The 26,153-nt window shown below is 34.3% G+C and overlaps 1 protein-coding gene across 1 annotated transcript in view; it reads right to left on the bottom strand.

The window, feature by feature from the left end:
- Window positions 1-26,153, bottom strand: part of LOC140157305 (thyrostimulin alpha-2 subunit-like) — a 196,026-nt gene that overhangs the window by 55,292 nt on the left and 114,581 nt on the right. Inside the window, exon 2 of the mRNA XM_072180485.1 lies at window positions 1,155-1,378. Coding sequence (XP_072036586.1) covers window positions 1,155-1,341 — 187 coding nt within the window. The 5' untranslated portion in view covers window positions 1,342-1,378. The remainder of the gene's footprint in view (window positions 1-1,154; window positions 1,379-26,153) is intronic.

Here is a 26,153-nt window from a genome sequence, read left to right as displayed (position 1 = left end):
AGCAATAATTTGACAACCAAACGTCATATGAGGTATAGCATGTCCATATTTCACAAAACATAATCCTCTTGTTTATACCCTCATGATAAAACTCATCGTGTATTTTGAATATTTAGTACCAATTTACATATTCTATAACCATAGACTGACACTTTTACAGTCTATGCTAAAATTATACCCCTATCAAGTGTCATATAAATACCACCTTTTGGTAATAATTATACAACAGTATTTTTAAAAGAAATTAATTTTAAAAATGCATATCTCAAATAATTGTCCAAAATGGACTTGTGCATTTTCTAGTGTTTACATTGTTACAACAACATTGTGAATTTTCATCTGAAGGGAAAAATAACAAAAAGGTGAATTTCTACAGTTTTGATCACAGTTCTTCAATTACGCTACAGATTTCACCTGTCAGCCTCATCGATGACGCAAATTTATACCAGTTTTTCTTTAACACGCCGAACTAAAGAGTAGCATTTTCATCAATAGAATCGGCGTTCCAGTGAACCCTGCGTATAAGAATCATTTTCCCTTACTGCCCTTAAGATATGCTATTCAAACATTGTATTGATGTAAATGGTGATAAACTCAATGATATACATGACTGAATGGAGGATGCGCTGTATAGATTTGAAAATACACTTTAATATATTTTGTAGCATATTTAATACTTTCCTACTCTTTCGACGATGTTTATAAATACATAATAAATACTGCAATCATTAAGCTTCATTTTTGCCGGTAATATGATTTCAATAAGCGATCAAAACCTATTTACATATTTTAAACAACCGTACTCATGGTACTTGAGAACGAATTTGTCAGTTTCACTATTATTTTGAATCAAAGAGATATAATTGCGATCTTTACTATTAAGTAGCTTGATAATTGGATTCTTCAAACGACTGAAGGGTATTGAGCTCCTTGATAATATTATGTAAACCCTATTCTTAATTATTTATTTGTTTGTTTATATTATTTTAGTATACTAGCAAGGAACCATTCGCCAACATATTGGCCGATTTAATCGGCAGTTTCCGTCAAAAGTAGCACTACGTTTGACCCGAGCACAAATTTGTCATTTAAATCTTTAGCTTCAGTAATTACTTTTTTGAAAATATTTCTATTAATTAAATAAATGTACTTACCGACTAAATGGCATCCCGGTTTTTTCCAATTTGGTCCGCCTGATCTTTGTGACGCGACTGGAGGGCATAAAATCGAACAGATTGTGAGGTAGAAACATAGTAGAAATAAAGCATATAATCTGATGCCGCCATAGGAAGGAATTCGCCACCATATAGCTCCAATACATGTGTGTTGCGCCTCTCCCATTATATTCAAACACACTTCACACAATGTCTTCCAAAATCTGTAAGGAAAATACGATAAAAACATCCACGATGAGAAAAAGTTGTAAGATACCTGATTCGCGCGCTTTGTCGTCTGTGTATTTCTGTACCGGGATTGGCCCACGCTGAAGGTATAGATATCCTCGTGGCGGGAATAAATAACGCGGGAAAGATTATAACGTTTTGCGTGTGTGGACGGATATGTAATCCTATTGACGCGGGGGACTCCGATGGGGATCATCGTTTTAATCATAACATAACCTTCTGATTTCTGTTAAAATAAGGCGGGAATGTAAGATAGTATTATTTTGTAGTGTGGACGAATTATCCATCGAAATATTAAATCTTCAAATTGTTTTATGATAAGTCGTATTATCTGTACAAAATATTTCATCGTTATTGTGTTGAGTTGTAGTAAAAGTGTGAAAAATGTTTAATCGTTATTGCTTGGAGTACCGGGGATGATACATATTATCAACAGTTTAAAATGACATAATAATATTTGATGGAACAAATTACTCTCTTTCTCTTGTTTACGTAAACCGAATAAAAACAAGTACAAGTCGTAAAACAGCAATCCATCGAGATTTGAAATTTACGAAGCATCTTTGATCCAAATCATAACATTTCCTACGCAGAATAATCAAAGGACATGATATTCATTTAAACATTTATCGAGATGTTGGAGCCATTATTACAAGTCAAGACAAACAGTTACCTTTAATACTATCAAACTAATTTACTTCTACCCAATTTGTAACTTCATGTCTTAATTATGATAATTTATTTCAAATGATCGAAATAGGTTTCCAAATTGTTTAGGGGTTTGAAGAATGAAGCCAGTAAAATGTTCAAATGTGTTGTGAAAAAAATGATTCTTGTGGTGAGTATATACATTTGTAAACCCGACAGAAAACAATGCAGAAGGAGGCGGCCTATATCGATATGCTTCACCCTAGCAGGGCGCAAGACAATGCGAGAGACAATTAATATATGCAAGGATCGGAAATTATAATTTAATGACGTTTTGAGGGTACGAGCAAACTGACATATGAACATTTTGAGAGAGAATAAAATCAGGTTCACGGTTGGCACTCAGGCAATCTCAACTAAAGTCCCCATGATAACTCTCTCACTGTGTCTAGGCGGCCAATTAAAATATTAAAATAATGAAAAAAGGGGGCGGCATATATGCTTCACCCTAACAAGGCGTAAAACAGTGCCAGACACAATTAATATGTGACCGTACACCACGAATGAGCCGTAAATGTCCTCAATTGTATTCTGAGTTACAGTGTAAAATGGGCATGAAGGTCATATTCATAGGTATTTCAATTTGGTGCTACGTGTATCACATTATATGAGGTACACGTACCACCAAATTGAGGTACCTATGAATACGACCTTCTTGCCCATTTTACACTGTAACTCAGAATACAATTGAGGACATTTACGGCTCATTCGTGGTGTACGGTCACATATATAGAAAACATTTTATTTGGGAACCAAATCAAAGTGTAGTGAGTAATAGTGAAACTTGCTGATACTAAATCTACACGGAAAATTGTTGTTTACGGTATGTATAACAAATGTCCAATAGCTATTGTTTCTGACATTTTTGTTTGATAAATTTGCCCTAAATATCTCACCAGATATGAAAGTTCGTAACCAAATAATATTATGACATGTACTGACCCATGGCATTTCTCACACATAATAGTTGATAGATCATATTTACTTTTCAACAGGGTTAACCTAAAAAGATCGCTATGAGGCATCGTACTGTTAATAACTGTTTTAAATTTGTCTGTATGTAGTATCAAAACGCAAACTAGTTATGACTTACGCCCGCTACGGTAAATTTAAGCTTGCAGGGTGTAATTGCAGAATACGGGACACCACTCAAAATTAAGGGTTAGTGTTAGTGGTTCAGGGTTAGGATTAGGGTAAGAGATTAGGGTTAGGGCTAGGATTAGTGTAGGAGTTTAGAGTTTAGAGTTAGGATTAGTAAATAATGAAACGTCTTTTCAGAGAGGGCGATATTTCATTATGTCTGGGAATATAAGTTAGAAGAATGAACATTTTAAAGAAATTACCTATTTTGATACTAAACATCAATCGGCCAAATGTTCTGGGAAATAACTTTTAGTACAAACAAAATGGGAACAAAGATAATCAAATGGTCCTCGTCTCATTAGAAATATGTTTATTGATGTAAGGTCACACTTGGCAAGCACAAAGCAAAAAACTTACGACACAAGTTAATATTTCTTAATTTCTCTTGCGCTTTTAAGGTGGTTAATTAGTTAATTAGTGATTGAAGGTTCTGTCTAATTTCCCTTAAATTAGTGAGTTTATTCACGGTCACTAGTTCCGTCATTTATACAATAACAAAAATTCGATTAACAATTTATTCTGTTCATGTATGTTATTGTAATTCCAGTTACAAATATATGCATAATTCTTAACAAAACACTTCTACGATGGACAAGGAGGGCGATGTCCTGACGTATTCAATAAGGAGATCAAACACCTGAATACGTAATAATTAGCAGATTAATTGTTATATGTGAGTGGACACTAAGAATGAGCCATAAACTCAGCAAATTGTATTCTGAGATACAGTGCAAAATTTGCGTGAAGGTCGTATTCATAGGTGTATCAATTAGGCGCGACATGTTCTCATTTGATATCGTTTAAACGAATCAATAATCCTATTGCTGAAGAGGATAATAATCTTCTACAGACTACATTATAGAATCATTAAATAGCTCTAGTCTTTGTTTGCTTTGGCTAAATCCTGTTCAAGTGGTGGGTTACAATTGCATTGTATTTTGTCTAGGTATGTATAACCAACAATAACAATGAGAGAACATTCATGAACCTCGTTGACTTGGGGATGATTTGAAATGACCGCCAATTATGACTTTATTACCTGCAATGTGGAGAAAGAGATACATGTAGAACCGAAAAAAGGTACCATTTTGTTGAAGGAGCAGAGTTCAACAAACCATAACCCCGCTTCTGGATATCGTTTGAAGTCAAATGATATACTATTTTAAAGCTTATGATATATTTTCTAAACACGAAATAAAACAAAATTGACCGGGCCGACTTTACGGCTGATTTGTAGTGTCCAGTCACATATGAGAAAAATTTGAAATTTCTTCCGACGCCGAATTTTAATTTGTGATAAGGTAATCAGTGAAAGGATGTACATTAGTCCATTAAGGTACTGACATAAATGGTGCACCTAAACAAAAAAATGGAACACCAATGGTTTTTGCTTGCTAGTAGAGAGATTGCGAAATTTACGTGAAACGCGATACGGGAACGCCAACTGCATGCTACATTAGTCGAAAACTAGTTAGTATGCCCTCTAAAAGGGTGAAATCCATTGTGAATTGGTCAGCCGTGGAATTCCCGTAAGGCGGTTACGTTGCGGTTGGTAGCATGACAAAAATGACAAAAAAACGCATTACAAAATGCAGAAAAATGTTATGTTTGTCGTGTTATGAAGCGAAACAGAGTATCCAAAAAGAACAAGTAGAGTCCGATATGTAATAAAATCCATTTTGGGGGTTACAATTTGACCTAGTATAGACAAGAAGAAGTAAATAAACTTCGATTTTCTTCGACGCGAATTCGAACGGCCAGATTGCCTATTCATTTGTGTGTGGAAAATGCCGTCCAAAAATCAGCTTGCGAAGAGACGTTTTATGCAAGATCGTGTCGTCTTACGACATAATGCGGTATGATTGTCTGTTTTGGACGGAGGACAGCAGTCCGTGCAACGTCATTTTTCGCCATTGCTATTTCGTTGCATTAAACAGCTGTCAAAGTGTTTTGCTTATGCATACTATTCAGCAAACACCAAAATCTTTTTAAAACATGACAATGCATATGTTTTTGGTTTTAGTTTAAACATTTTGATAACATATCAATGTCGGTTTATAAAAAACATGAAAACGTGTTATAATGAAAAAATAATACATTTTAAACCAAAATTCGAAATGCTATATATAGTAAAATATCATTTGCCAAACATTGTGTGTACTTAAGTCTATTATGTTAAAATGTTTTGCAGCAAGTTTTGAACAAAATGTTTTTTGAATGTTATTAAAACCTTTTGTACGTTTGACCCTAGTCACATACATAGTTAGATAATACTATAGATGACTTCGTATGGGTTTTAAAAAGGGTGAAAAGCCACACAGGAAAGATTTTTTAAACGTTGGCCCCTTTTTACGTTCTGAAACGTTTTTTGGTAGACATATTTGTCTCAACATAGCGCCACCATGAGCTTTGCAATTGCGTTTACATGTAGTCTCGGTTCAGACTGTATGCGGCTATTACGAACATACTAGGAACGACGAGCGTTAGGACCGACACAAACTGGCTGTGTAGGAGACTGTGAACGGCACTATGGCGTTCTACCGCACAATGTCGTAATACGTAACCCGTATGGCGTTTGCAGTGAACGCCTCTTCGCAATCTCTCTACTGACTCTAAACACCCTCCTAAACAAGATATCCCAAAAGAAGCAAAAGGGAAATAGGAGGAAATGGTAATTTGCAAATATCCAAAAATGTTTCAAAATTGGGCGAATATAGATTTTAAAAAAACCACAACAACATCTAATTGTACAATAAAAACCTTATCATCTCATGCAATGTTTTTTGTGGCAGTCAAATAAGCGTGTCTTTGTATGTAGAACCCGATGACTATTGTAAAGAAAGAACAATTGATTTGGGTGTACTCAATAACTGCACGTAAGAGGCTTATGTTACGAAACCCAAAAGAGAATGATCAAATTTTATTCAAGATTACGTCATGAATGACAAAAAACACGTGTTCCATCATATCGTTGTGTCTGTCACTGTTGACGAAAAAACTTATTTCATGTATATTGTTCAAAATAATAGAAAAGCACCATAATGACATTTATACTCCTTTAACATCATTCCAGACAGTCATGTGGATGATCGAATGACTTACACAAGTTGTACATTTCTAACTAGTCCAACATCCAATCTGTTTGAATTTCTAAGAAGATTAAACAAAGATAGAATGTTTGCGAGATGAAACGTTTTCGGTATAAGCATGTAGTGATGAATACTTTATTACGTCAGGAACACCTATCCGGTGGTAAATATGGCACATTATCACACTACAGAACACGCATTGAACCGATAAATGCCGATAGCGCTAATCTTAGATCAGGTACCTGGCAATTATCACGGTACGCTCGAATTACACAAAATATTAATTTGAACATTGAAGGTATGTGATTGTGAAAAACAGATGTACCTTGAATAAAAAGCATATCTTAGGGAAGACGTATCTTTAATGACTCCTTTAAATATTCTTAATACAGCGATATATTTTGTAAGTCTATGATCTTGAAAAGTTACTCATGGAGAGATAATTAAAGCCCGAAAGCTATCATTAATCCCAAACCTCGCCATCCTAAGCAGGTGGTTTGAATATTATAAAACAATATTCCAAGAATTGATCATATCAAAACTATAATCCGTGAACTAAAATAAACAAAGAAAATGTACTTAAAAAATACATCAAAAGGTCGTGGTTTCCCGTAAGTGAGGAAACGCAAATGAAACCTCCTGATGAATAAAACAAATTTTATGCCTGAGAAATATTGTGTTCAAATAATTAAAGGCCTATTCAGAAATTTGCTCATCCGGAGGATCGTAAAAATCATAAAAATTCAGATTCACGTTTTGTTAGTGTATAGATGTGCTAACATAGCCAGCTAGTGGTTAAGCCGAAAGCCGGGTATTAGACAAAATAAGCCATATTACATGACTCTACTTCATTTCTCTACTTAAGAAGAGAAATTAGCTAAATGTATTTGAATTGGGCTTCAACTTTGTCAATGCTGCTGTTTTCAATTTTCAATCTTGATGACTTATCCTTCACTTTTCAGCAATTTATACACAATTGCGTGTGTAACTTTTTTACACTTTCACTGTAATCACTGAATGGGCCTTTAAGTGTGCTCCTAATCGGTAATATGTTTCTCAGATGTGACTTTGTTTCTGCACTGAGCTATTTAACGCGCAATTCCAATTGAAATAAAGGCTTTTTTTTCAAGATGGTTCTTTGTTTCTTTGTGTGTGCTATTAAATCTTTTCGTTTTGTGTTGTATGTTACGCGATATGGAGTGTTAAAATTACTTTGGCCGTCATATATTTCTTCAAGAGTTATTTAGAGAATAACTTTATTGTTTCGAAACCCAACCAATGGATATATATCCTGATATAACACGGTAAGTGGAGCAACGAGAAGGCACGAGGATTCACTGATATGAGATATTGTAATATGTTTTATGTAATATAACCGATATTGCAAATTTTTAAAAAAATACTCAAAACATCTACCACTAACACATAACAGCAGCAAAATTAATGCTGTCCTATATAGATGAGTCGACCTCAATGTTTATCAACAAAGGCAAGGGACTAGTATATCGATATGCTTGAGCGAACCGCATACAACCACCACACTGTTAAATATCCTTATTAAAGCAAAATATGATGCGCGCGCATACAACCAGGCAAAAAAAAACAATGCAATTTGAGGTGATGCGTGCGCATACTGCCAGGCAATGACGTCAGAAGTCATTCAAGTCAACTCATCTATATTTTGTTATCATCATTACTTAAATTAGAAAAATGATAAGTCCAATTACCACTTGTACTTGCAGCAAAGACATTGCCCAAAAGAGACATTTGAATAAACCAACGGAAGCAACTGGCATAAATTCTACTGAATTTTACCAACCATTAATTAACATCAGTGCGCATATTAATTAAGGAATGTGTGTGTACGGTTCTAGCTTGTTTTTGCTTTATATCCATATATTAAAAGAATCACTAATAATCAACAAATGTTAGCAGATACAATATCATGTTTTCATGTTCAAGCGATAAAGCACATTTTATAAACGTGAGGAAAGTACTTGGAATTAACGTAATTTTAACAATTAAGTAGACAAAACTATACTTTAGTTAACAGTTATAATATTGTGCCATGATGCATGTTGTCACAAATTAAGCAAAGGATTATATTAATTATTTCATAACCATTCGATGACATGCGCAAAACATGAAATAATTAAAACTTTTGAGTATATTTCATGATTTTCATGACACTATATTGGAATCATTTAACAGTTTTAAAGCTTTAAAAAACACATTTTAATGAATTACATATCATTAAAATTGATTGAAATTTACGTTTATGTCAATGGAAAAGACATTGGTTCAAAACATTTAAAAATATTAGGACATTTGCAATGTCTAGTCAAAGTGCAATCAAATAAGGTAATCCATGTGGGAGTATATTAAGACCAGTTGCTTTGTTTACAATCACAACCATCAACTGGGTCAAAGTTTTATGGACTTTCCATAATACTTCCGAAGGCTTTTATTACGGCATCCGTGATTGGTAAGTGAAGGGGGCTGGTTTCTATTACTTCCAAGGGCTTTTGGTGCAAATATCCAAATAGTGCGTTATACCACGAAAATAACTTAATTTATAATGTTCATTATCATGCTGCAAAAAAACATCACCTATATCACAGCTTTACAGGTGTATTATCAGGACATCATTGGGCGATAATATTGGAGCCAAGGCTGTCTGTGATAAACGCACCCACACATAAAATGTCAGTCTTTCTTTCCATGACACCTTGGGTGCATTAACAATTTGAGCAACTTCATTATGTTGCACAGTCAGTTTATATAAAGGCCTAGTAATACCCGGTTAAACCGCGAAAAAGCACCAAATGTATACGTTGTCGTTTTTCGTTTATGAATGAGGGTTGTTCTTGACCATGTTGATTGGTTGATAAACAAAATACATTTTTAACGCGGAACACTTCTCACCATTTTATCTACAACTTCGTATTCTTATGTGTGTTATTATTGGTGAAAGATGATGTAGATATATTAACCATAAATCATTACATTTCTGGTATCTCGCTTTAATGAAAACAGGTGCATCGGCAATTGTAAGCCTTTATTTAATGAGGCTTTCGTGCCAGACGAAGCTGAAAATAGTATTAAGAAGCAATTAACTTAATAACAGGGTTCTACTGATTATTGATATTAGAATGAATATTCTTTACGAAAATTTATATTACTAAATTTCGCTTGGGAAGTAGCTAAAAACATTATTATCGCTAAATACGTACACTATTTTTGATCTCCAAGCCGAAATCGGTATATTTAGTGATAAATCAGAAACCGATTTGATATGCAATTATCTCCATATGATAATAATTAATGCTTCGTGGCAATGACGTAACAATATTTCACAGTAATAATTCAGTTTTAGCTGCCTAAAACATTATTACGCATAAAATCAAAAGCTACTTTCGTCACAAAGATCATTACTCTATCTAACGGTAACGATGTAACTCTATTAAATTCTAACAAATTTACAGAATAATGTTCCAATTGAATGTACCAACCCAAATTCTATCAGATATTTTCAAGTGCCTCTTAAAAACAAGACGCAATTTCGGAATATCAAGCCGGTATCTGTAATTTATCAAAAGGAACAAATGCAATTGATTGATTCGTTTCACAGCGGCGTTTATTGAACTTCACAACCCTGCATATTGTGAGTGAGTGGAACAGACGTGTATCGAAAAAGGCTGCTACATGCGACTTTCCATCTAGAAAACGACCATGCCAAAATGTTCTAATTTTCTGCCATACAATTCAATAACCCCGTCAAACAATAATACAGCTCAAAAAGTTGAGCACAATTTGAGAGCAAGTGCCTTTCTGCCTAACACATTTGAAGGTCTGCCCACATAAGGTATTGGCTATAGGAACAATCTTTAAAGTTACTTGAGTGGTATGAACTTTATGCGCGCGATTCGATACAGCGACCAGCGAAATTCACACCTAATCACTACCGGCTTGCGGTGAACCAAAGCTTATTAGATTGCACATTGTTAAAGAATAGAGATTATGTACCATGATAGTGGCTCTTCATTCGATGGGTATGTTAAGAAATCGATATCTTTTGCAGAGAAACGCGTGTGTACAACCCTGGCAGTCAACCGCGGAAGAGCATGTTTAAATCCAGGCCATACCGTTTACATAATGAATTGCCATTACACGCAAGTAATCCCGAAAGCGATCATCGGCTTCTACGCTCAAATCAAGCTATTTTTCATTTTCATAATGTCACGACCTTGAATTTGTGTCATTTGATATTAAAGATTAAATATCAGTCTAAGCAGCAGATATGCTACGAAAAAAGTAAACATTTTACTAAAGGCAGCGTGAAAAATGTCATTCAAACTCAACTTTTAACCATGTTGATTTCTCATTCAACATGGAGGCTTTACTTTCAGGTTAACACTATAGTTAACACTAAATAAAGCATGTAGCTCATAATGGTGGGAGAAGATATGAAGAGTCATAACCAGTAACACATTGTTTACTTCCTTCAAACCCATTTTGGTTGCTGATACCTTCAAGTATGTTATTGACAGTTATGTAAAATTTGTCTATTTAAAGCATTCTATTTGAAGGTCAAATGTGACACCAGCACGCATTGTGATTACATGTTGGAATATGAAATACTGGAGTTTGCACGTATACCATTTAGGGGTCTGTCATTTTCTTCGGAATATACAGGGTGATTATAAACATTTTTACCAAAGATTGGGGGTCATAAGTTTTACAGGAAGAATAGAGGTTGTAATATTAGTAAGGGTTGGTGACTCGAACTTTTCGCGCATCCTTTACACTTACAATCAAAGTTTTGAGCGCCCCGCGACTTAATTCCAATAAGGAATAGTTGGTTTTGAGATTATGTGGACGGTGTTGGTTCTCCTCGATTATTGCAACAAAGCTCTAGAACATTGGCTGTTGCCCTATGAATCTAGTTTTCTCCCACAGTAAATGATATGGGGTATATACTAGATACATGTGCATTATCAGTGCATACTTTGACTGACCTTGTGTGTTTTCTAGTCTAGCATGACTGAACACACGGGGAGATAATGAGATTAACGCTTTGCAGTGCATACATTGCCCTAGGAGGGTATTGTTAGGCAAAACTCATGTTCCATATTTGGCAATCTACTAGATAGCATGTACTTCATTCTCAGGCAAGGAGATTGCCAAATATGGCCATGAATATTGCATAATAATACCCTGTTATGACAATGGCTGCACTGGGTTATCTCATTATCTCTTAATGCCGCTAGCCCGTTGGACCAGGAAAATCACAAGATCAGCCAAGGTGTGCACATGTACTCAGTACCCTTTACAATGGGTGATAAATTTCTAGTTTGTTTTATTACAAAACGCGATGGTCATATTCTAAAGCTTTATGTAGATCCAACAGAAGAACCAACTCTAATTTATGTGGCTCTAGCTTATATCAGCCGTTGCCTTTTTGATAGAAATGGTGTTTATTGATGGTGTTTATTCCCATTAGATCGTAACATGCTGTTGTACATCCAAGGTCAAATGTCTCACATTCCATATTTGGCATTGTTCTGGGACTGATCCTTATCTCTCTGATGTTTTGTGATAAATGAAAAACTGTCATGTGGTCTATGCACTAAGGACTTTATACATAAATATTATAGCATCAACGATAATTTATTACACGTTATGCAATGCAATCTGGGAAAACTTTCTGGCTTCTTCCCTCTGAGTAGATCATTCAATCCAGTTGGAGGTAACCAAGGTTACACCACTTGACATTTTAATTACAATCGTCAACTGTGCTGCGGTTTTTTTAAATCTTCAACACAATTTTGAAGTATCAAAATGTCCCATGGGAAGTGTGAACATTAGAGATTTTGTGCTATGTCAACAGTCTGCTTACGATATCATGAAATAATTATCACCGATTTTATAATCTAAACTACTGCTTAGATGTTGAATTAGATCATGAATAAGTGTTTATTTCATTGGGCAAAAGGTTCATTTGATACAAAACACCATATCACACGCATCAAAGGTTTGTCGAACTATATATGGATAATTAGTAAAAGCAGAAAGGTATCATCGCGCCAAAATTGCTGCACAGACAATCATCAATAACGTTTATTGATATTTAAGTAGCTCTATGACACAAGTTGAACAATATTAAGAATAAATATAAACATTGCAAAACATACCTGCATTTATTTTGGCAATTTCAAAAACATTTTCTTGTTTTAATCTTCAATGTTATGTAATTCAATATGATTTCATATTTCGATTAATCGAGCGTTACAGAGTTAAATTAAATCAATAAAAACGTGTATATGTTTGTATTAAGTAAATCAAAATCTGTTTACGCAAATAGCTATATCAAATGACATGACAAGTGGAGTAATGGAATTTATCTGTGGAAGGGTTATTTTTGGCCTGCCAAATTAAGCACGTCTTTATTCTTTTAAATATAACATAAAAATAACAATATCTGTGTTTCAAGATCACGACAACTGTACACTTCTTTAATATCATTAATATTAATAATTCTATCAATCATGGTTTAAAAATCACTAATACATAAGTATTTCATCAATAATAATAAAATGACCGATACTTTTCGATAAAAACTGATTCTGTACATGTTTGGCATTTGTTTTTAAACGTCATTGTTGCAATAATTTGATCCTTTTAGATTACTTTTTAAGGTGTAGTTTTTAACATTCAGTGTCGTCAATTTTGTAGCTATTTTTTTTCTCTTGTAATTTTAATCTGATGTATGGGTAAATATCACATTGTATTTTATGTATATATATGTATTTACTTTTTTAGTTGTCATTATTTACTAAAAACACAAGCACAGCTTAAACTGAGAGATAATCATCTACACACATCAAACAATTTTGACATGGGATATTTAAAAAAGAATACATATATATAGATGAACTTTGAATGTCATTTCTATGATTAGAAAATTTGTATTTTTTCGATAGCTACGGAATGATAATTACAACGGAATGATAATTACAAGTCAGTGTAAGAATAGTGCAATTATATATGAAAAATTGCGATAGCTGTGACGTGTGTTATTCTGTGTAATAAACGTTCTGATGCTTCTGAAATATAATTCAAGAACCACGGATTAACAAAGACAATCCGACAGCTGTCGGGGTTTGTATTTAAAGTAATAAACATTATAATACGAGACATCAGACGATGAGAAAAAACGAGAAAGTGTGGGGATATAATAAATAAATTTGAATGTGGGAGAAATATAGTGATAGAAAGAAATGGGAGAGAGGGTACAAAGAGTTTAGAATAGAGGCGACTGAGAAGGAAGGGGAAAGACAAAAAAGAATTCAGGGAAAATTATCATTATCCAGGTGTGGATACGAGAATTGGATTCTTCCGAAATCAACAGCACTTCCACTGCTGCTCAACCTAAATCATATCAACCCCGTGCTCTACTAACGTATGTGACACACGGGTTAGAAATACTCAAACGCATATTTGGAACATATCCAATGAAACCTCTCAGCACATTCCGCCTAACAACTTGATGCTCCTAAGGACAAGTCAGAGATCAATCAGGGGTGGTGTACATGATTCCTTGCGCTGACTGTGACATTTTTTGACTACTCGTGCTCTTGGAGAGCGTATTACAGAACATATATCTCAAAGTAAGAGCGTCGTTAAGAGTTCTGCCGGACCTTACAGATCCCCTTTCTTAAATATTAAGATCTTTAAGAAGGAGAATACTACTATCAACAGAAAGGTCAAGGAGTCCATTATAGCTATCACAAAAGAACATCAAGTTCTGTTTTAACATGACTTCCTAAAATTGCGAACGTCTTTCTAAAAACACCTAAGCCATCATTGCCTGAAGAAGACAATCAGACTACCCGAGGATGGTAAATGAACATTTTCCTTCTTTTGTTTCTGTTAAAGGTTTCACAACTACTTTTGTTTATAAAGTACCTGAACGTATGATCCTTCACTGCTGCCACTTTGTGAAACTACGAGTAATCCATTTTGAAATTTGGCTTGGTTATATCACGACCACATATCAATATGTTTCTTCATGTGGCAATTATTGTATTGTTTTGTGTATTGCGGGTGTCAGTTTACTTTCTTTTGAGTGATAAACTAATAATAAATTCTCTGTTTCTCGCATTATCTGAAGGTCATTGCTGTACCTAAAGGCTAAAGTATTCGTGTTAACTTCGGGCAAGCCTAAAGTGCATTTCGTCTATTTACCTTCAATAAATGCATTGTCCTTGGAAAAAAATGAGCATGTGTCCTTGTACGTCGACCCATAAAGGTCTGAGATAAACATTTGTTTTTCGCAATTCATATGACTCCTGCTAAATGGCATGAGCAAAAGCAAACCAACGTTGCAATCACACGCGTTTCGATACCTGTATGGTCAATTACATTCATTTTATGAGTGAGAGTAACTCGGTTACAAAGCTAAAATATAAATTTCATTTTTAAAGGTGTTAATAGGTCTTCATCTATCTCAACTCATTCGAAATAAAATTAGACTCATAAGGCATAGAATTTGATTAATTTCACATTCTCTTTCACACAAGCCCAATTAAGTTATCTGCCCTTCCAAGCAACAACGCAGTATGTGCTTCCTTAATCACCATAAGATACTTCCTTTAACGTTGAGAACAGTCTCGTTCAAAAACATTCGAAAGGCTATCAGCTCCCAAATAAAAAGGCGTTATTTTGCATAGATATTTAATTTTTACTTTTTGAGTCAAACACACCTCCTAAGCACTATCATGATGTGCTCCTTTAAAGTAGTTCTAGACATTTCAAATGGTGGGTGATTGAGTGACTTATACAGGTGTACTTCTAACGAGAGCTATGTCCAATCTATTATGACTTTCTAAAGGGATCAAATAAAGATAGAACGTTTGCGAATTTATATAGTTTTCCGCCAACATTCAGGTAAAAGCATGTACTGATTGAATCCTTTAATACGTCAGGTACCCCTATCCGGTGCTAAACACGGCACATTATCACACTACAGAACACGCATTGAGCCGATAAATGCCAATAGCACTAATCTTAGATCAGGAGGCTGACAATTATCACGATAAGTTCGAATTACACGAAACATTAATTTGAACATTATGTGATAGCAAAGGATTATACCTTCAATATAATACATTTCTTAAAGAAGATGTATATCGAGGGTTGAGAACCAGAAAGCTTTAACTCAAAAAATGTCATTTATAGGAAAACAAGCTTTAATATTTTTGCGAAGTAAATCTATTTACAACTCACACTGTAAGTCTCTGATTTAACTCAAATTTAGACCTAAAACCGAAAGTTCTACCCTAGTCATTAAGAATAGTGGGGTTTAAGATATTCTTTGGAGTACAGAGTTACGTCTTTCTGGTGCTGACTGAGATTTATAATCTCTGAGTTACGGCTCCTAACTTTCAATGTTGTCAATGATGGATGGAATGTGTTGTTATAATATTTTTATAGTCACCAGACAAGCCATTCAATTATACTTCAATATCAAAAGAAATACTTTAAGATGGATTAGTGTCAAGTCCGGTGTCAAGTGTTCATAATTGAGAAATTGTTAACCTCAAGTGGCATGTAGGTTAAACTCTTTGGAGTGTATTATAATTATATTATTATAAGTGCAGGCCAAAATGCCTTATCTCAGTGTTGGTAACAAAATTAAGTTTGGGCCAGAAAACCTTAACTCAGAAAGGCTTAAGGCTTTCTGTTAAACTGCAATTTACTCTATTGAGAAGTGGCTAAGTAGATTTGTGCTGTATCTGCAATATGCAGTTTGATTTGGTTAAAGGTTCATGCTTTTAAGAATATGTGGGCGTTGGGGATTATTTTGGTACCAGAATTTCAAAATGGCCAAAAGGTGAGTTAAGGCATTCTGCTTCTCAACCTTATATATGAACAGATACTTTCTTAATACAATGATGTATTTTTATAAATCTATGATCTTGTAAAGTTACTCACGGAGGGATAATTAAAACCATGGAGCTATCATCAATCCCAAACCTTACAGTTAATCAGGTGGTTTGAATATTATAAAACAATATTCCAAGAGTTGAACATATCAAAATCTAAAATAACACAGATATATATGTTTGTCCTCTCATGTCTTCTTGGAGCCTGTTCTGTCTTGAATGTTATGTGAAGTGGATGGAATTACTTTGGCCCTCATCAGTATCTCAAAAGACGTTTACGAGGAGTTATTTCATATTGTAGCAATAAGGGAGCAAACTTTGATAATTATCCGCAACTATCAAAAGGACACTTTAATCATGTTTATAGCTATCGCAAGGTTTCCTAGTATAACTAAGTAATGTGCAAGTACCGTGCATATTGAATGCCCGCATACTTTGTCACATTACCTCTTGATAAGAAAGTAAGCTGCTTATTTAAAAATACATTTTATCTCACTTACCAAAGGACATTGCTTTACAAATAAAAGCATAGCAAAACTTTGTCCATAGGTTAATATCTAATCAGAAAAGAGCCTCAAACTGTACTGTCGATCTATTGATATAAGATTGTCTTTTATATTTTATGTTTTGTGCTACATAACCATGATAGCACTTTAATCGAAGATTATTCATTGATATGAAATTTTGTTTTATGTTTTATGCAACATATCGCACTTTCAATCGAAGATGATGGACATTAGGGATTCAAACTTCTTTTTTGGTTGGTTTAAAAAGATTTATTTTATAATTAAAAACTCAAAATCATTTAAAACGAAAATATAAAAGCAGCTCACATGTTGAGAAGTGCAATTATCACTTGCACTTGTAGCAATGGCTAGATAGAAACATTTGAAATCAACCCGACAGAAGCAGCTACATGGCCTTGTAGTCCGTTATCTGAGGCGAACCCGTGTGCGTGAGAGGTCCCCTAAGTTACTCTTCACAGTTATGTAGTAGACCATGTGACTTGATAAAAAAAAAGGTAAGGGTAAACTTTGTGTAAACCGGCAATAACTCCGCTAGAGGTCGTTTTCAAAATGGCTGCCAAATACCATTGAATTACGTGTTAAGCCTTAAAAATATGCACTACTGAACGCAAACTGAGTCTGTTTCAACAAGAAGGTACTACGAATCAATAAAGACTATAATGGGGGCGTTATGTAGAGGGCGCTTTTCAAAATGGCTGCCAATTCCAACATTTCACCACACAAGCTAACAATTAAATACACAGAACTATACTTTATTGCTGGCAACTGCAATATCAGAAAGCCTTAACTCACAATGAAAACCATTTCTGGTTCGATATATACAAATGAATATTTCGTTCAATTACAATATCACAAATCCTTTTATTATTCCATAACCATTCGACGACATGCACAAACATGGAATTGTGATTATCATGACATGAAATTGGAATCATTCAACAGTTTGAAGATTTAAATAATGTTTGCCCCTTTCCTCCATCTATTGAAACATAAGGTCTAAAAAGCACCATATTTATACATTGGCATGTTTTGTTTGTGTGTGAGATTTATTCCTTTGCTGAATTGGTTGACAGACACACTTCTGAACAATTTATCTACATATTCACAATATTAATCATATTTATAGTCTTAGAAAGTCGTTTGAAATCTATAAGAGAAATACTGCTGGAAAATTGGTACTTGAAAAAAATGAAGATACACTTAAAATAAATCATTACTTTGCTGGTATTAACGAAAGCAGGTGCATCTGCAATTTTGTTAAGTAAGTAATAAGCCTTTATGTAATGAGGTTTATGTGCCAGACGAAGCTGAAAGGGGTATTGAAGTACAATTAGCTTTAGTGCGTATTGATATTAGAATGATTATTCTTAAAGAAGTATAACAAAAGTTATATTAATAGATCTTGCTAGGGAAGGAATTGATAACATATTATTGCTAAATACGTAGGATATTTTGAAGCTTTGAACCGACTTTGAGATAAACCAGAAATCGTTTTAATAGTCAGTTATCTCCAGATGACAATAATTAACGCTTCTTGGCAATGGTAGTGTAATTAACTATTTCATAGTAATACTTCAGTTTATCTGTCACAAAGATCATTACTTTAACGATAACGATCGAACAGTAACATATTTACGTATTTCCTGCTTGTACGCCATCAATTTTTAAAGTATCTTGTAAGGGTCTCTTAAAACAAGACATATGTTGCACAATTGCAGAATATAAGCTGTAAACATCAAGGCGGTATCTGCAATATATCAAAAGGAACAAGTGCAGTTGATTGATACGTTTCACAGCGGCATTTGTTGAACTTCGCAACCCTGCAGATTTCGAATAAGTGGAACAGACATGCATCGACAAAAGCTGCTGCATGCTATTGTCCGTTTATAACACAACCATTTGACGCCAAAATTATCTCCTTTTCAGTGGCATATAGCAGACTTGTACCCGAGTCCAGCTTGTCCGAGTCCGAGCCGAGCCGAGTCCATTTGTATCCGAGTCCGAGCCAAGTCCGAGTCCTTTTGTGTCCGAGTCCGGACTCGAGTCCAAGTCCAGGGGTGCCGAGTCCGAGCCAAGTCCGAGTCCAACAAAAATAAGACCCGAGTCCGGACTCGAGTCCGGCTCGAGTCCGGACTCGGTCAGAGTCCATGACCAGAGGTGGGGGCGGTCATTCAACTTGAATGTGACATGTATCTGCCTACTGGCATTGCTTAGTAGGAATTTGTACAAAAATGGGTCATTGGGTATAAAAAAAATGAAAAAGCTAGAGTAATTGGGTATACAATTTTGAAAGAAGGGGGTCATTTTGTATAAAATTTTGAAAAAATGGGTCATTATTCCAAATAATGGAGCAAAATGTTATATTTTGTTTCTAATTTAAAAATTTACAATACAAATTTGCTGAAAAAAAGACAATTTCAAAGTTTCCGCATAATTTTAAGGCATTTTGATGATAAATTGCAGAAAGAGAACGTCATTGGTCAAAGGTCACTCACTACACCACACCACACACCGCTCTCCCTATACACACCCACCCTACCAAACCCCACCCCACACAGTTGACATTTCAAAGACTCAACCCAGGTCAACCAACCAACCAACCGTACACATGGTACACACAATACAAGACCCATACCCATGAGCAGCTACATGTAACTCCTGAAGGTAAAAACTACATGTATCAGACCACCTGTATCAGACAGCAGTCATGTGGGGGTATTTGTATGTGTGTGGCACACTACATGTAAACTCAGGACTAGAGAAATGTCACAAGGCTGTGTGAAGCATAAAGATGTGTAAATGAATTGCAATGTATTCAAATACATTTTAGAGGGAGGCTCCCTATTATTGTAAACATTTTTATCCATTTTGACACCCAAATTTGGCACCCTCCCTATTTCTGGCAAATGTTGTGCCCTTGAAGTTGCATGTAATTTTGAAAGTCTCCCTATTTTTTGTTTGAATCCTCTCTATTTTCTGGATGTTAATGTTGGCATCTCTGCATCATCATCGTCATCATCTTTCATCATCATCATAATAATAATCATACTAACAGAAATTCACCTTTAATTCTAAACATCTTTTCAAAATTGTCCCACACAAATGTGCTGTGAGTAGTGAGCACACAAAAACTACAGACACCGTAGCCCTATCATGGACCTACCAATTTACTGAGTGGGAGCTGAGATGTAGGGTCCAGTGCATGTGCATGTTTCTCTCTTAAATTTTAATGGATTGGAAAGTTCCATGAAAAAACTCTTAGATATTTTTTATAGTCCAAATATTCAAATTATGCATTTAATTAATTATTAATTATTTCATTACTAAATTAATGATAACAATAATAATTATGATTCTGCTAAGTGACAGATAAATGTCAACAAATTTGAGATCTATTTTGACATTTTTAGATTTATCATTTCACATTTTACATGGATTTAATTGGACTGGACTCGGACCGGACTCGGCTTCGAGTCCGAGTCCTTTTGTGTCCGAGTCCGAGCCGAGCCGAGTCTTTTCGTGTCCGAGTCCGAGCCAAGTCCGAGTCCAACAAAAAGTGGACTCGAGTCCGGACTCGAGTCCGAGTCCGGACTCGAACGATACATCTCTGGCATATAGTTCAATAACGGTTAAGCGCTCTACAGTTGTACCTCACACATTGAAGGGTTGCGTAAGATATTGACTAGACACTAGATAGGCACTAGGTTTCACATTGTCAGATAAAATAAACCATGAAAGTACTTCGTGTGTGTACATACATTTACATCGTAGTAAACTTCGTAAGAGCATGTTAAACCTTGACTCTTATACATTTACTCTTACATTCATGAAGGTCAATTTTACGTAAAAGCAACCCCTAAAGCGATCATCAGCTTCGACACTCAAGCGATCTTCTAATAGTGATGTCATAAATTTAAAACAAAACGTAATGTAACATCTTGAAATATGTTGTTTGGTATTGAAAAATAAATGTCAATTTATCAGAGTCTTTTACTAACTGCAGTTTATAATTTAAGTTATTTTTTCGCCATTAAATGTTGATTTTTCATTAAACATGGATACTTTGCTTTCAGATTAAACGATAGCAGTTGGTGTTCACACTAAATCATATAGTTGAACATTCTATTTGAAAGTCAAATGTGACACCAAACACACATTGTGATTATTTTTTTAAACTGTGGATAAGTATTTTATCCTCACGGTTATCGCAAAGTATTGGGGTAATAACGTACTATTGAAATACACACGATGCATCGCAGTTGCAAAGCAGAAGACCTTATACATTTTAGTCAAATCCAGTCAATTGTACATTAGCTTCTTCAAAATGTGTGTGCACCGATTTTGTCCCGTTTACATGTTACCATGGTTACTAAAACGTCATACAATTGACCTAATCCTAACCCAACTTTGCATAATCAGTATCAACGGGTACCTTTAGTCACTCCATTTAATACATGAAACATGTTAAATTACTGTTTAACTCGAGTGTTACCTCAATCACATTTGGTAGAAAGGGACATTGAATTTTTTCGTTCACACAATTAATGGATTAAATCCCCAGGTTCATCTTCACGCGATCCCTCGATACTTTTAGAACACTCATCTAAATTAGAATAATTAGGACTTCCACTCCACTCAATTCCTTTTCTTTCCATTTTCTTTTTTAAAACTGTTAATTATATGGTCGTTGAACCGTTGACCGTTGAACTTTTACGAAAATGGTGCTACACTGCAACAATACAGAGTGACACTTAGATGCATTAGTCTTGATTTAGCGTATTCAGAAAATTCAGGGCTAGCTGGACTTCGTATGTTTTTCCTCATTAGATCACTCAATGGGCTGGTGCAGATTTCAAATGGAGTTACAGATTCAGATAACCCATTTGAAATTCACACTCATGAGAAACTCACAAATAAAAACAAAATGATTTGTCAGAAAACTTTTATACAGTAAGACAGTAAGTATACGGAGAGATATTTATTATGTTAATAGAGGTGCACCCCTAAAAGTCTCATCAGCTCATGCAACTATCATTCTAAATCAAATAATAAACAAAAGCAATTGTTGTTTTTGTTGTTGTGTGTTTTTTTGTGTGTGTGTATGTCCCTTCAAGACGTCAAATGATTAATTTAACCCAAATTCGTAGGTTACAAAAGGACAATTCAAAAACTAAATATTTCTTTATGTCACAAAAACAACATGTGTATTTTATACCTTCTTATGAATTTCAAGAAGTCATATCTTAATAAATTGATACACTTTCCATGGCGCTTAAGTATTTTTTTTAAATTAGAAACTGCACAAAAGAAGCATTTTCACCCATAAATCAAATATATTGAATTAAATAATGATTTCGTTCATATATATTAAATATCCCTGCGTCTTGTGTTCTGTAAAGTTTATACTCCATATAGTTGTAAAGAAATAGCTTATTAAAATGTGGAATTTTGAGGTAAAAATGATTAAAACACCTCAAATGGCGTAGGTTGCAAATTTGCCAATATAACTGAAAATATTCTTCAGCCTCTTCTGAACATTTTGATATATGATTTGTCCTTTTGAAACATCTGTCCTACGAAATCCATAAGGAGAGCACTTTGGCTGCAAAAAAGAGAATGGTCAATGTACTCATGAATCAACAATCATGTTATGTCATCAATCAAATATAATTCTCGCTATTCACAATAAGGGCGCCGCCAGCGGTTTGCGATGTAATCGTGATGTATCATGGGAAAAGGTCGACATCCAAGTCCGCGCAATACGAATATTACCATGCTATTACATAGGAACACGTGAAAAATATTTGTTAGTTTGTCAAAATAAAGGTGTTACACGCGAATCGATATGCAATAATACTAAATAATGTGATTTGAAATGTGCACAAGTCATTTTTTCTCTATCGATTTGCGTGTAATACCGTTATATTGACAAACTAAAAATATTGTCACGTGTTCCTATGTAATAGCATGGTAATACTCGTATTGCGCGGACTTGGATGTCGACCTTTAGCGAGAATTGAAGTTCATGCAATTGACAAGAAATGGTTTATGTATCGTTATATCTGTCTTATGTTGACAAAAAACACATTTCGTGTTTATTGTTCAAACAATTTAAAAACACAGTCGAGACATATTCCTTTAATCTCTTTCCAGGCACTTATTTATTTTGGTGGGTGATCGAGTGACTTATACAGCATGTATTTTGTGTGTACTTTCTTAAACTAGAGTAACGTCCAATCTGTTTTGACTTTATAAAGCGATCAAAGACAGATAGAAAGTTTGCGTGGATGAAACGCATTCAGGGTAAAAGCATGTACTGATTGAATCCTTTAATACGTCAGGAACACCTATCCGGTGGTGAACACGGCACATTATCACACAATTGAACACGCATTGAACCAATAAATGCCGATAGCACTAATTTTAGATCAGGTAGCTGGCAATTATCACGGTACGTTCGAATTACACGAAACATTAATTTGAACATTGAAGGTATGTGATTATAAAAGAGATGTACCTTGAATGAAAAGCATGTCTTAAAGAAGATGTATATTTAATGACTCCTTAAAAATATTCTTAATACAGTGATATATTTTGTAAGTTTGTGATCTTGAAAGGTTACTCATGAGGAGATAATTAAGGCCTTGAAGCTATTATTAATCCCAAACCTTACCATCCTAAGCAGGTGGTTTGAATATTATAAAACAATATTCCAAGAATTGAACATATCAAAACTATGATCCGTTAACTAAACCACTACGCACTAAAATAAACAGAGGCAATATATTTACACAACTATACCACAATACAGTAGTATCCCGTAAGCGAGGAAAGGATGAAATATGATGTATACACAGACAGAAATGAAACTTTATTTTGAATAGTTACAGCTAACATTTTATAGCCTAGAAAATGTTTGTTCACCTAATTAGTTTTGCTCCCAATCAGTATTCTATTATATTTGATGTGGTTGTGTTGTAGCACTGCACCATCTTTTTTGCAAATAAACTAACTTGTTTTCAAAAATGGGCTATGATTTTTTTTAATACCACAGATACATGTTTGTTCTGGACTAACATGCAACATGGTTCCTTTCAAGTCTTTCCGGAGTCTGCTGTGTTGTATATAATTATGTTATGTGAAGTGGAATGTTATGGAATTACTTTGTCCCTCTTCAATACCTCAAAATCCTTTACGACGAGTTATTTCATATGGTAGCGATAGAGTTTCATAGAGAGTCCTATCATCATGATTATAGTAAGTAAGAAATTTGCAAATACCATATATGGCCGCATACTTTGTCACATTAAGTTTTGATAAAAAAGTAAGCTGCTTATTTAAAAATACATTTTATCTCACTTACCAAAGCACTTTAATCATTACTTTACAAAACATAGCAAAACTTTTCTCTAGGTTAATATCTAATCAGAAAAGAGCCTCAAACTTTACTAATGATCTATTCATTGATATGCTACATAAGCATAATCGCACTTTCAATAAATGGACATTATCAAACTTCTTTCTTGATTAGTTTAAAAAGACTTATTTTATAATTGAATACTCAAAATCGTTTATAATGAACATATAACAGCAGATAAATCAATGGTGTCCTATTTTCTTTTTATCATTACTTAAGTTGGGATGAGAAGTAAAATTATCACTTGCACTTGCAGCAAAACGTTGAAAGAAATATTTGAAATCAACCGACAGAATCAGCTACAATGCTTTGTTCAATTAAGGGATGTTTAGGGATCTATCATGTTTATTATTAATCAGAATAAGAGATAATATCATAATAAATAATCTCTAACAATCAACCAATATCAGTAAATACAACAATTTTAAGTAATAAACAATAAAGAATATCATCCTCAAACTGAGTAAAGCACTGAGTATTCACATGATTCTAATACAACAAACTTTGGTCAAGTGTATTAATTTCACCACACCTAACGAGAAAATACACATAACTATACTTCATAGTTAACAGTCAGTTAATACACTGTCGTGACATGATTCATGTCGTTACATCCATCGCACAGATTAATCAGGGCAAAAATTAGTCAGGGAAATTAGCATTTCATTTAAATAAAACATAACAAATCCATGTCCATGTATTATTCCATAACCATCCGACGACATGCACAAAACGTGGAATTTGGTTATCATCACATTAGATTGAAATCATTCACAGTTTAAAGATTTAAACGATGTTTGCCTCTATTCTACATTAGGTCTAAAAAGCACCATATTTATACGTTGACATGTTTTGTTTGTGTGTGAGATATATTCCTTTGCTAAATGGATTGACAGATGCAGTTTTTGCGCCCATAACTTTATCTACATATTCAAAATATTAAGTATTATGTATTGAAAGTCGTTTGAAAACAATAAGAGAATTAATGCTTGAAAATTGGTAGGTGGAAACAAAATGTGGATACACTAAAAAGAAAAATAAATCATTACTTTGCTGGCATCACGCTTTAACCAAAGCAGGTGCATCTGCAACTTTGTTTAGTAAGTAATAAGCCTTTATGTAATGAGGTTTATGTGCCAGACGAAGCTGAAAGGGGTATTGAGGTACAATTAGCTTAATAACAGGGCTTTAGTAGGTATTGATATTAGAATGAATATTCTTAAAGAAGTACAAAACGTTATATTAATAGATGCCGCTTGGGAAGGAATTGATAACATATTATTGCTAAATAAGTAGGATATTTTGAAGCTCTGAACCGATATTTAGATAAATCAGAAACCGCTATGATAGGCATATTATACCATATGATAACAATTAATACTTCTTGACAATGGTAATGTACAGAACTATTCGATGGTAATACTTCAGTTTCAGTTCTGCCTAATACCTTAATACACATCAAATCTAAATTTTTGTCACAAAGATCATTACTCTAACAATACCGATCTAACTGTAACATATTTGTAGTGTAAATTACATAGTGTTTTGCTGCTTGTACCTCACGAATTCTTTAAAATATATTTTAAGGGCCTCTTAAAACAAGACATGTTGCACAATTTCAGAATATAAGCTGTAAACATCAAGGCGGTATCTGCAATATATCAAAAGGAACAAGTGCAATTGATTGATTCGTTTCACAGCGGCGTTTGTTGAACTTCACAACCTTGCAGAATTTAAATAAGTGGAATAGGCGTGTACCGGCAAAAGCTGCTACATGCGACTTTCCATTTATAACGCGACCATTTTATGCAAGAATGATCTCATTTTCTAAAGTAGAGTTGTACCTCGCATATTGTACGTCTGCCTGTATAAGGGATTGAATATAGGACAAATTACTTGTCATTGTCAGATAAAATAAA

Source organism: Amphiura filiformis, chromosome 1 (genome assembly GCF_039555335.1).
Source record: "Amphiura filiformis chromosome 1, Afil_fr2py, whole genome shotgun sequence".
Taxonomy (NCBI): domain Eukaryota; kingdom Metazoa; phylum Echinodermata; class Ophiuroidea; order Amphilepidida; family Amphiuridae; genus Amphiura; species Amphiura filiformis.
This window is presented reverse-complemented; position numbering and strand designations above follow the sequence as displayed.